Source organism: Natator depressus, chromosome 1 (genome assembly GCF_965152275.1).
Source record: "Natator depressus isolate rNatDep1 chromosome 1, rNatDep2.hap1, whole genome shotgun sequence".
NCBI classification, from domain to species: domain Eukaryota; kingdom Metazoa; phylum Chordata; order Testudines; family Cheloniidae; genus Natator; species Natator depressus.
The window spans coordinates 334503411-334516076 of NC_134234.1; the positions used below are offsets into that span (position 1 = coordinate 334503411).

At 40.4% G+C, this 12666-nt stretch overlaps 1 protein-coding gene across 16 annotated transcripts in view; it reads right to left on the bottom strand.

Annotated features, from left to right (window-relative positions):
• CELF2 (CUGBP Elav-like family member 2) overlaps positions 1-12666 on the bottom strand; it is a 694215-nt gene that overhangs the window by 36099 nt on the left and 645450 nt on the right. For all 16 annotated transcript variants that reach the window (XM_074942653.1, XM_074942656.1, XM_074942644.1 and 13 more), the window contains one exon: positions 10896-11030. In XM_074942653.1, the coding sequence (XP_074798754.1) occupies positions 10896-11030 (135 nt within the window). The remainder of the gene's footprint in view (positions 1-10895; positions 11031-12666) is intronic.

Sequence of the window (12666 nt, forward strand, 5' to 3'; positions counted from 1 at the left end):
CTGATCTGAGATGAATACACTTTCTAGGAATATGTGCAAAGGAACTAATACATTTTGAGGGACAATTATATTTTACAAACAGACCATTCTGGTTTGTTGATTGCTTGACAGCTCTTATGGGGTTCCCACTTCACCCTTCAGGTCATAGCCATCATAGCCATCATTCTCCCAGGTGAGGGAGATAGGATGGGGACATCCTGACTTCAACGTGGCTCTTTGAAAGATGGGGGCTTTAGTTTCAGAGCTCCTCAGGCCACATTTCATTGGGAGATGTGTAGCCTACTTTTGTGGTGCTATTAAAAACATTAAATCTTGGCCAATATTCTCAAACCTGGGTGTCTACATGTAGGCTTCTAAATCCAGAGGTGTTAAGTGCCAATCAATCTCACTGAAGTCAACGTGAGCTGTTCGTGGCTTGGAGCCTTTGAGAATCAGGTCACTTGTTTAAGTGCCTAAATTATGGATTTAGGCATCAAAGAGTGAAAAAATTCGGTCACAAGTTTCACAATTAAAGGGAACGTTTCGCTGACAAAAATTCTACTTTAAGCCATTGCCTATTGTACATTAGGAAAATCAAGACCCATTTGCCACTGTAACCCACTGGTCAATGTATGTTGTGTGTTCACCTCTGTTTCTGAGCCATGGAATATCTAAGAATAGAGTCTTTGCTCTTTAACTTGAGCACTGCATGCTTTCAGCTGTAGAGGCCTCTAATTTAGTCCTTGGTGAGTGAACCAAGATGGGCATCCACTGCTTGGTAATAAAATCTTCCCATTAATAATAAGTAACATTATTATGACTAACATTATTGCATCACACATAGAAAGTTAATTGACCCTATGCAATGCTCATTATAGCAATAATTACACCAGGGATCAGTGGTCCCTATCCATGAAATAATGACTTGCCTCAAAGTGTATCAACAGCTGCAACACAACCATCCTAATAGTGCTTAGCTCTTACATGGCACTTTTCAGCTTCAAAGCATTTCACAAAGACTCCAGAATTAAGACTCCAGAACCCGCAATCAGCAAGTACATGTTTTTCTTGTTTTACATATGGGTAAAGATAGGCAGAGAGATTAAATGACTTGAAAAAGGCCAAATAAAGGAAGACAGTGTCAGAGCTGGGATTAGAACAAAGAAGTTCCTGCCTCTCAGTCCCATGTTCTGACCACTAGATCATACCCCCTATCAGGATTTTCCTTTCTGTCTTGTTTCTCTCAAATGTACAAGCCACAACCCAAACCTTACAAAAGAAATCAGTCTAGATTAAAATACATCGTAATAATTTATGTACTTTTGTTACATAAGTGCACAGAACATGCCTTTTAAAAACTACTTTATCTGATAGATCATATTTTTGCCCTAAAAATAATGAATGTTAAGCTAGGTGAGTTCCCTCCCCCAAATGTAATGAACAGCTTTTTAAATGATAGTACAATATATTGTACTTGATCATGTTCATTCTATACCAAGACATATAACTGGTTAACTGGTGCTGAAGTGGAAGAGAAAGCCGCTGCGATTTAAACTGATTTGTTCCAGCGTGAACCATCTACCTTGATTCATTCTTTAGAAAACTGTCCAAGGTTCATATTCACCTACAGGTATGGTTATTTTTGGATCATCCTGGAAGCAAATCATAGACAGCACAGTGGGTGCATTGGCCTATAACAAAATGTCACTGTGGCAGACGTGAACTGCTGATTGGAGAAATAGGTATTGTACTGAAGTGAATAAAAAGAGGAGCTTTTAAAAAGGTCTATTTGAACATTCTTTGCTGCGTCTCTGCTGAGGTATCTTAAATTTTCTGTAAAATGCCTAACGTTTCAACAATTGTGTTCCCAACTTGAATACTTCTAACTAACAAAGGCAATCTTTGTGCTATGTTATTGAGTAGATAAAATAATAAATGCCCTAAGAATAATTTTACTTCATCTTTAAGGAAAAGTGAACAGAGATGATGTTGATGCAAATAAGTTTTGACCAATGAACCACAAATACTAACTGTAAGTGACCACCCTACTTTTAAGAAGGGAAAGAACAGATTAATTGTAATGGGATTGGCATCAACTGCCCTCATTAAATTGGGAAAGCATTTCTATTCTAACCCCCTGTTTTCAGTTGCTTTATAACTTTCAGAAACTTCCTCCTTTGGGGATGAAATTTTCCAGTGTTGGCATCTGCCCAAAAGTAGCTTATTTTGAGTATGGGTATATATATACATATATAAAACTTATTTACTATCCTAATTAAAAATGTTTACAGCTTTTTATATTTTATTTTATTTTTATAACCGCTCTACTGCTTAAAATGGATGGGACCAGAAAGTTGAACTTTGGCATGGAAAAAGCACAGTGGTTTTGATTTGAGTGTAATGTCCTGTTGAAAATCATATTCTTTGCACACACAATATATTTTGCATAGACACTTCCTTCTAGGCTCCAAGTATGCAGGCTGATAAAGTCATGTTACCTGAGCATGCAGGGCCAGCTTAGCTGTGTGGTGTAGGTGAACAGTGAATGAGACAGGGTTTTCAGGGAACTATGCCTCATTCACTGCTCATCTTATATTGTAAAAGTTGCAAACTCCAGCAGAATAAAGAGGCTCCTTATAAAGTACAGTATCTGGGATAAGACATTCCAGTGTTGTTTAGCCAAGAAGTTCAACCTTTTGGATTTTACTTTTAGAAAAAATATGCACCTTTAAGAAAAAACAAAAACACATTTTAGAAAATTTTATTAAAAACTTATCTTAGACTACCCATTGACTTCCGTAAGGACTGAAACTGGCCTTCAGCAAGCATGGATAAGCACTCAAAAGTCAGGAAATGACAAAGTTAAGTTTGTATAGCATGCTCGTAAAGTGAGTGCATGTCATGTTCCCCTCTGGCAGCCAGTGCACATATAAAACTACTATGGCTGGGAGCAAATAGAGTTACTCCCTTAGCTCAGGTGGTAGAGGTTTGTGCTTTGGGGCTGAAAAGGTCCTGCATTCCAATCCTATAAAATATCTTGTGGAGGGGTAATTACCTTTGCATGTCTAATTAACTGCCCCATATGCACTTATAATATATTCTGTAACCACAGAATCATATTCTCTTTCTCAAAAACATTCCATCATCACAGAATTGTTTTCTACAATGTTCGATACATATCTCTAGCATCCTGTAGTACTTTACAGTGTATACTCACAGTCCACGAAGGTCATTTATATGCAAGGTACATAGTAAACTATTCTTACACAACATACTGCATATTTACTATAGCAGTATAGGACAATTGTGAAAATCTGATCGAATACAAAGGCTACTTATGTGCACCGCTCAATTAGCTTCTGAGTTAGCTACATTATCCCCCATGGTACCAGAAAATTGCATTGTGTGCATGTATGCAGGTACAATAAGCTCTATCCTTTGCTGCCTCTTCCCTTCCCTTTGCAGTCACCTGGGAGGGCAGTGCTACTGACTGTTGAAAAAAATGTATACTGTATTATATTTAGGAAACAATACAGGATCATGCGATTAAAAACTGTATTGTGATGCACATGTGCAAGAGGGCAGAATTAAAGGTGTATGTGAAACTGTACTTTTGTATTTCCTGACTTTTGTGTGCAGCCTAAATGTTCCCGTCTTGTAGTGTATTTGCTGGAATATAATATCAGTTTATATAATACTGGGAGCTCATATACCACCGTTCACCAGAGAATTTAAAAGTGCTGTGTAAACATTAATTAAACCTAACACCACCAATGTGAGGTAGGTGAATTCTATTATCCCTAAGTTTACATGTGGGTAAATCAAGGCAAGCTAAGTGTCACACAGTGCATTGGAGGCAGAGGCCCCGTTCTTGAACATGCGTTTGCTAGTGTACCCCCTGGCACCCATGTGGAGTCCTACTGACTTTACTGGAGTTTTGTGCAGGCACTGGGAACTGTGCTAGTGCATCTATTTATAAGATCTAGCCACAGTCTGGAAGAGAATCCCGGATTCCTGATTTCTAGTCCCAAGTTTTAACCATTATAAAATATTGCCTCTCTACACTGATACAGTTCCAATGGTTTAAAAAAGAAAAGTGTTCCAAGCAAGTGGGGAAAAAAAGAGTGAACAATTCATTAACCAAATAGGGGTGATTAAAGTAAATAAAAGAAACAATTATCATATCAAAATAAAAGACAAGAAAGATGATTAAATGAGGCTTCTAAAGACCCGTGAGAAACTCATGGAAGAGTAATATGCATTTACCTGGTTTTTATTCTTTCATTTTTATCCACTACCATCTAATAATTGCAAAAAACTGTTACTCTATAACCACAGGCAATTTAAGCTATTTTAATTTTTTTCCCAAGGCCACTAGACAAAAGAACCTATTTATTGCCTGAGGGGATTTTTTTTTCTAAAATGAAAGCTTAATCTTTCATGTTTTTTTAGGCAAAGGCTTTTAAAAAATAATTTCTAACAATGCTGTAGGGAGACACTTCCATGGGTATGCAAAATTGAAAATATAAATTTACAATTATAAAAAAATTAATAGTTTTGGGGATTGCATTGTCTCTGTCCTTTCTGGATTAATATTGTCTGAAGCTTAAGAGAAAGTATTTAGAAAGAGAGAGAATGCTTTAAAGTGTTCAGCGCAAGGAAGGGAATGACTGTTCATAGATTGGAGTCAAAGCCATTTAGGAGTTGTACTGGGTTGTGTTCATAGTAAAATGCAGAGTTTTGTTTTGAAATATATAGTTGGCTGAACTTTGAAAGGAGGCGTTTCATATAAACTCAACAGTTAGTATTAGAGAGTCCAGTCCTGCAAGATGCTGATCACTTTTCAAGTCCTATTAAGCCTTCTTGGGGGCCAGCCGCAAAATGTGGCATCCTCAAATATCAGGCAAGATTTTGGTTTGGGGTCATCTCTATGCCTGTGTCCCCATTAGGCACTGAGTGGATCCAAGTCTGTCTGAGCACTTGCAGAACTCAGTGCAAGTCCAGGGCACTCTGAACCTCACAGGACCAGGTCTAAAGAGGAGTCCAAATTGAAACACCCATCTTTTGAGGATGCTAGATTTTACTGCTAGCTCCAATTTCTGGATGGAACCAAAACCCTAGATCTGAGCGTGAAATGAACTTTGAAGGAATAGGGGATAAATCTGGATTTGAATTTTTGTGGTGTTGGACTATTATTAATGGCCTAGTTCAGAAAAGTATTTATGTACATACATACCTATTCAGGACAGCATTTTGACATCAATGGGACTTAAAGTGAAGCTGTCCTGAATATGGGAGCTTTCCTGAATCAGGGCCTACTGATTTAATGTATTATCTAGAAAAACAAACATTTCTTCTTGTGCTTACTCTGGGCTTTGCAATCAGACAGTATAATTTATTCCCACTAAACCAGACAAACTGGAGAATTCAATTAAAAGAAAACTAGATCCAAAGTACCCCCATTCCTCTGACAAAACCTCCAATACTGAAAGGCAGAGTCAAAAGTTTTCTGCCAATCTATTTCAAGTTTTAATGGAAATACTTTGTGCTACTATAAAAGGCTTTATGGAACTAAATGTATTTTTCATAGAGCAGAGAAGAATCCATGAAGATATTGTTCAGGTTTACAAAATACGTAATAGGGTGAAGAATGTGGAACCAGATAAGAAAGGTTAAATGGAAGGACATTTTAACAATGGTTGGTTAGTTGTGGAGTGCGTATGGGCATAAGGAGACTATTAAATATGCACTCAGTGCCACAGTAAGCTTTCAAATGCTGAAAATGGTTTTCCTGTGGCTATTAACTCCAGCTAAGATTTTGAAAAGGGATTTGCGATTTGGGGGTGCCTAACTTGGGAGGTTGGGTGCTCAGCCCTTGTTGAAAATCATCAAGGTGTCACCCAAAATCATGAGTCATTTCTGAAAATCATGGTTTCTGCCACTAGGGGGCCACCACTGCCCCCCATACTGTGTTGCCACCTAGGAGGTATTTACTCATCCCATCTGAAACATCTGCCTCAGCACATCCCATTCACAGCCATCATCTAAAAACACCTATTTTCCCAGGAGGATTTGCAAGTTCCCACTGTTAGGCCCTTTGCTTTTCAGGGATGGTGCAAGTTTGTTTTCTTAGCGCTAGCGCTCATTAGTATTTAGTTTTATTGCATATTTGGGATGTTTGTTTTGTATTATGCAAACAGCGTCCATACAGTACCCTCAGCTTTATAAATGAAATTACGGTGAAATAAAAGGCCACATCCGGCTTCTTCCAAAGCTTCCCCAGGTTTCATAGGGAAGTCTCTGGGCTAGGTGCTCAGCCAGTATAAAATGGCAGAGCTCCACTGAAGCCAACAGAGCTATGCTGATTTACACTAGCTGAGGAGTGTCCAAACTTCACCTCCTTCCTGGGTGGAGTAATTACTCTGCCTCTTAATTCAGGGCTTTAGCATCTGACTCAATAGAGGAGCCCTGCATTCCCATATAAGGTCTTAGTCTTCCATGCTTTTCAAGGGAAGTAGAGAAGAGTGAAGGTATTTCTTGCCAGATCAGAGAAACCAGAAGGAATCAAAAAATGAAATTTTATCTCAAAAAATGCAAAACCAACAAAACTTTGGGAAATATAATCTAAAACACTGGCAATATGACTCAGAGAGAGATAAATGCGAGGAGATGCTCAGCACGGATGCTACGATATAATTGAATAGCTATGTATGTATACAATTTTACAATGTAATATACTGCACAATATATTCTGCATTATATGAAGCACAAGCACAACTACATAGGTTAGCCTATCTTCATGTAGCATTGAATTAAATACATTTGCAACACTGCGTGCTGTGCTGGGTGCCCCAGTTCAATGAAGGCATAATCACATTGGAGGGGGTCCAGAAAAAGGTGATAAAAATGATTAAGATACGAGTAGAAGCCTGGATATATTCAGACATTCAAAGCTAGTCTTCCCAACACAGCAAAAAACATACAGCAGTGAACAATCCTTTGGTAGCAATATGGGCTAGATAGCCAAATAGGCCATCCCTAACTTTTAAAATGCTCTGATTGTGTGGGAAAGAACCATTTAAAGTGGCTAATGGAAAAGTGGGATGCAAGCAAATAATTAGGCTGGATACCAGAAAACATTTTCTAACAATAAGGTTAATTAGGCCATTAAATAATATTGGAAGGGAAGTGTAAATATTCCCATCTCTGGAGTTATTCAGGTTAAGCAACACTTGGAAATGCCCTTTAGAACAATCCTATGTTTGCAGAAGTTGGACTAGTTGATCTGAGGAGTCTTTTTCATCTCCAAAATCTATAGTGTATAGAATCCTCAAGACAGCTGTTTGTACCACAGACCTCATGGAAAGTCATTATAGAATTAAGGTTGCCTCCTCAACCTTAATTCAGCCCCTTTGTACATACGTATGATAATAGAGTCTTTAGTATATTATCACACTATTTTTTCCAGAGGAGCCCTGTCTCATTCAGTGCACAGGATGAATGGTGCTTACTGAAAGAGCAGCTATTGAATATTTTGTTTTCTCCTCATTGTTCACTGTGTGGCCTCATTCCTTATTTACTGCACACTATTCAAACCCTGCTCTAAATTCAGAACTATTCATTTCCTCATTGAATTTTCTATGGCACTCATCAGGATAGTATCTGAGTGCTTCACAAATGTTAATTAATGTAGGTTCACAAAGCCCCTGTTGAAGGGTGGTATTATCCCCATTTTACAGATGGAGAACTGATGTACAGAGAAATTAATGTCAAAAGTATCCACTAATTGTGGGTACTTATTTGAGATGCCTATAACATGATTTTTCAGATCCTTGGCATTATATAACATTTTATCTTTTCAAAGCACAGATCCTATTGACTTCAGTTGCACCTGTGAGTGCTCAGCACTTGTGCAAGTCATACTCCAGGGTCTCAAGTTGAGCACCCAGAACACGATGAAAATACAAATAGTGACCTCCTGTGAAAAGTTTGGTTAAGTGACTTGCCCAGCATCACGTAGTTTGGCAGGGCAGGGATAGAATCCAGTTCTCCAGGGCAGCATTCAACTGCCCTAACCATGAGACTGTCCTTCCTCTTCATGCAGTCCCCTGCCTCATGCACTACACAACTTCCAAGTTCTGCAACAAATAAGGCAAGGGTCCTCAGTATGGAATTTCCTAGCTTTTGTGTGCTTGACTTTGCAACCTTAATGTTCTTTTAACATAGTGTTTTGTTTGTTAATTCCTAGGTTTTTAAAAGAGTAAACTGAAAAACACCAGAAATTGTATCATGTGGCATCATACAGTTGCCAACATGGGCCATCAGCAGGGTTGGAACCTTTAGATCTACTGCCCAGATGTCTACCAACTGAGCTAACAGAGTTTCTGACAGCAGTGCGAGACACTCTGCCAGTGGATTTCACAGATTTGATGACAGCAGAAAGAATAGTGAGACTCAGGAATCTTGGGTGCCATGCCAGGAGGAGTGTGTGTTCCGGTAGACATCACAGACCCTTCCGTCAGTTCCCCTAAGCTTGACCCCTTCTTTCCCATCCCCTCTAACCTGTCTCTGTCCCAGTCCTGTGTCTTCCCACCCCTTGGCTCCTCGTCCCAGGCCCAGGCCCATTCTCCTCGCCTACCCAGTCTCACCTCAGACCCAGTCTCTCCCTCGAAGGTCCCCATTTGAGTCCCAGTCTCCCTACCCTTCCAGTATCTTTCCTTTCCCACTCCCAGTTTCCTTGCCTCCCCACACCAACTCCTTGTCCAATCTCTCTCTGCCTTCCCCATAGCATCAAGCTCCCTTGCCCTCTTTTTCCCCATCCCCACTGGCTCCCAGTCTTAATTTCCCCTCTCCACGCCCCGGTCTCTGTCCCAGTCTCCCCTGTGTCAGGCTCCTTGTCCCAGTCTCTTTATCTAGCTGGTCCCTGTTGTCCTTCTCATCTTAGCTCCTGGTCAGATGTGTCTACTCACCTCCACTCGTTCCCAGTCCCAGTTTCCTTGCCAAATCAGTCCCTCTCTCCCCCCAAACTTCAAGTCACGTTTTCTCTCTTTCACCATAGTCCCGGTCTCACCAGCCCCCTTCCCCCAGTCTAGCTCCTGCCTCCTCTGCATTTGAGTGAGGCACCTTCCTCTTCCACACTGCCTGGGCTCCAGCAGGGGTGTCATCGAGAGCACAGGAGAGACAGGCTTTCTGCTGTCAGTTCTGATGCCCAGCCCCATCCTGGCTGGGAAGCAGTAATTCAAGAGAAAGTCTTTCTAAGCCCCATAGCCCCTGGGTTGGATCCTGCTCTGTTGCTTTGTGGGAATGGTATATTTGCAGTCCGATGAGCACTAGGAGCTGTATGGGGATGGAGCATGCTCAGGGAGGATGGAATCTTCAGAGATTTTAGCTGCTAAGCACTAAGGGTACATGTCTATACTTATGCTGGAGATGTAATTTACAGCTTGGGTAGACATGAGTGCATTAGCTGTGATCAAGTGCAGAAGTGTAGCCAGCATAGGCAGCAGGAGGGGTTAGCTTCCCTGAGTACAATCCCGCCTTGGATCCTAGGTGCTTACTTGGGTGACTAGTCCATCCCCGCACTTGTACCAACACGGCTACATTTCTATTTTTAGTGCGCTAGCTCGAGCAAAGCTAGCGTGCAGACTTCTATCTGAGCTATACCTCCAGCTCAAGTGATTAAACATACCCTAACAAGTCGCTACTGGGCATGTCTGAACTGAGGTTTTTTTGAACACTTAAACTTGACCAAATTTGGGCAGATTTCCAGAGAAACAGAAAAAGACACATCTCTGACACAAAGGCCTCATCCCTGACAAATTTCGAGTCCCCACTCCAAAGCCTAGTGTTCTAGAGCTTCCCAAAGAAAAGACTGCAGAATTATTATTATTTTTTTTAACATTGAAAAATGAAGTACTTCCCCCTAGCTTCATCCTTGGAAATGGCTGCACCATTGTCTCTGAAACGTTCCTAACACATTCAGCCTGAGGCAGACACCAGGCATGGAAAAATTCAGTCCAACAGTCTGGTAAAAAGGGAAAAGCCACTGAAAACAGAGTCTTATAATGGAAGTGTTAATAATAATAGGTGGTGTTACAATCTCTGCCTATAACATATGTCAAAGATTGCCTCCCTTGCGGTTGAGCTCAAACCTTCTGCCACAGCTTATTTTATCATGAGGGATGAATATACTTAGAAACAAGATTAAACAGAAATGTTCTTTAGTGGCTCCAAAATGATATGAATGTTTTTAGACCTGCCATAAACACAGATAAGGGGGCAGATTCTCAGCTCAGTTACACCAATGTAAATAACTCTACCCTCCACTGGCTTTGGAGATGATGAGGAGTTATTGTATACTGGATTTGCACCAGTGTAATGGAGATCAGAATCTGGCAAGATTTTCACTATGCATCTGGTCTTACTTCCATAATCGCCTCTCAGTTACCAGCAGGAGCAATCTCTGAAGGCACCATAAGAAGAAAAAGAAAAGGCAAGGGGGGGAAAAAAAAGAGGAAACAAATTTAGTTTGTCTTTTTTTCTAGCATGAGAGGTCTTGGCTCATGTTCTGGATTCTTTTTGAAAAGTTAAACCTCACTGAGTTCCTCATGTAGCTAGAATTTTCTTGTGCCTTCTGGGTGTTGTAAGACTGCAATGTTGCCCCTAATCCTGCAGCGAGCTTGGCAGAGCAGACCCCTGTGCCCGCATGGAGCAACTTGCAAAATCCAGGCCTTACTTAGCTGCTTAAACACACATTTTTAATTAAAAAATTCTACTCAATAAAAAAAAAAGCCTCCACGCATTTCATGTACAAGTTCGTTGCTTTTGGAGGTGATAAACAGATAGAGGATCACCATTCTGAGGCTCTCCTTCCTGTCTTTAATGAAGAATCTGAATGGAAAGTAAACTACTCTTACCGGGACTTGTGAGGGCTCCCAGAGCACCAGTCGTTGTGGAGAGAGGATTTGCATTGGTGGTGGTAGCTGAGGTTTGGGCGGCGGCTGCTGCAGCTGCTAAGGTTGCCAAATTCTGTAACTGTAAAGCATTCATGCCTGCGCAGAGAACAAAAGGCAGCTTCAGCAATAGGGTTAATGAAGAGATTTAAAAGTTGTATTTATTGTAAAGGAATATAAGACTTGTAAAGGTTGCCGGATTGACAGTCTAACCAGTGACTTAAACTCTCCTTTCATTCCCAGAAGAGCCTGGGCAGAATAAGCTACCCCACACTGGTGCCAGCCAACACGCCTCGTATCTGTCTTACAGGTAAGAGGGTGGATGCTTTTGTTGTTATAGCACGGTCTTACAACTCAGGAAATTTGTGTTCAGTTCCCATCTCCGTCAAAGAGTTGTGGTGTGACAAGTCACTTAATCTCTCTGGGTGAAACATGGGGATAATAATACTTCCTGACCTCATGCAGGTGGAGAGAAGGTAAATTAGTTATTGCTTGGGAGGTACTTGGATCTTATCAAGTTCAATCCCCAGGTCCCCTCTTCACTTCTCTACTGAGTCTACCGCACAATAACAGCCAATTGTGAGAGCAATATTTGCCGGAAATTCCTTCTGTCTATTTGGAACTGAATCGAGACCATCAAATTCATTTCAAATTCAGCACGGAACAGATATCAGACAGTAATGATTTTCAGTCACTATCATTTGGGGCCAGATTTGAACTGGGGACCTCTAGGCAGAACATTTTGTATCATGTAAGCCATCCAGGTTCCCAAAAACACTTGTTAGTTTATTCAATACTTTATGAGACGTAGTGAAGGATACATCTACATTTCAGAATGATGTAAAGACCTTCAAGGGAGGGGAAAATTTATAAAACATGGAATTTAACTTAGATAAATATGAAATGGAACATCTGTTGACAGACAAATACTAAACAACACTCATGCAAAATGGAAGAAAAACGATTAAAGAACAACAATGTGACAAAGAACTTGAAATCTCAATGTGATGCAGCTGCTCAAAGATGAAAATGGTGTACCAAGTGTGTATATATATGGGCATCACAGCTATATACATAGGCATCATTTGTAGGACAAAGAAAGAAATAATGCCTCTTTCCCGCACCTTGGTTTGGCCACACGCAGGTGTTCTGCATATGCCATATGAAAAGGACATTGATAAATTAGAGGAAATCCAGATGAGAATGTCAAAGTAATTAAGCTATGACCATATGAGCAGGAGAACTTAATATGGACTTGGAGAAAATGAGAAGAGGGACTATCACAACACTCTATAAGTATTTGAGAGCTAATAAAATAAAAGAGCAGGAGGGATATTTTACAGAGACGGAGAGCAGGTGGCATAATAAAGAGCAGCAATAGCTTGAAACTAACACAGGACAGAATTAGGTTAGACATTAGAAACCAATCTCATAGAAATGCTCAGCACTCAGAAGTTTCCATTGTTCTACCATCAGAGCCGCTAAACGCTGAGAACTTCTGAAAATCTGGTCACTTTATTGAGGTGTCTAACTGAGAACGGAGCTCTTCTGAAAATTGTCCCCAGTTGTGGGAGTCAAGCACTTTTTTTTTTTTGGTAGAGCCATTATTGAAAAGAAGTAGGTGATGGATGATCTTACCGGTAATATGGCTGAAGATCCATCACTTAGAGGAGTCTGGGACCAACATCATACACTTTGAGGGACTAACAGAGGAAAACCTCTCTCATGACTACTC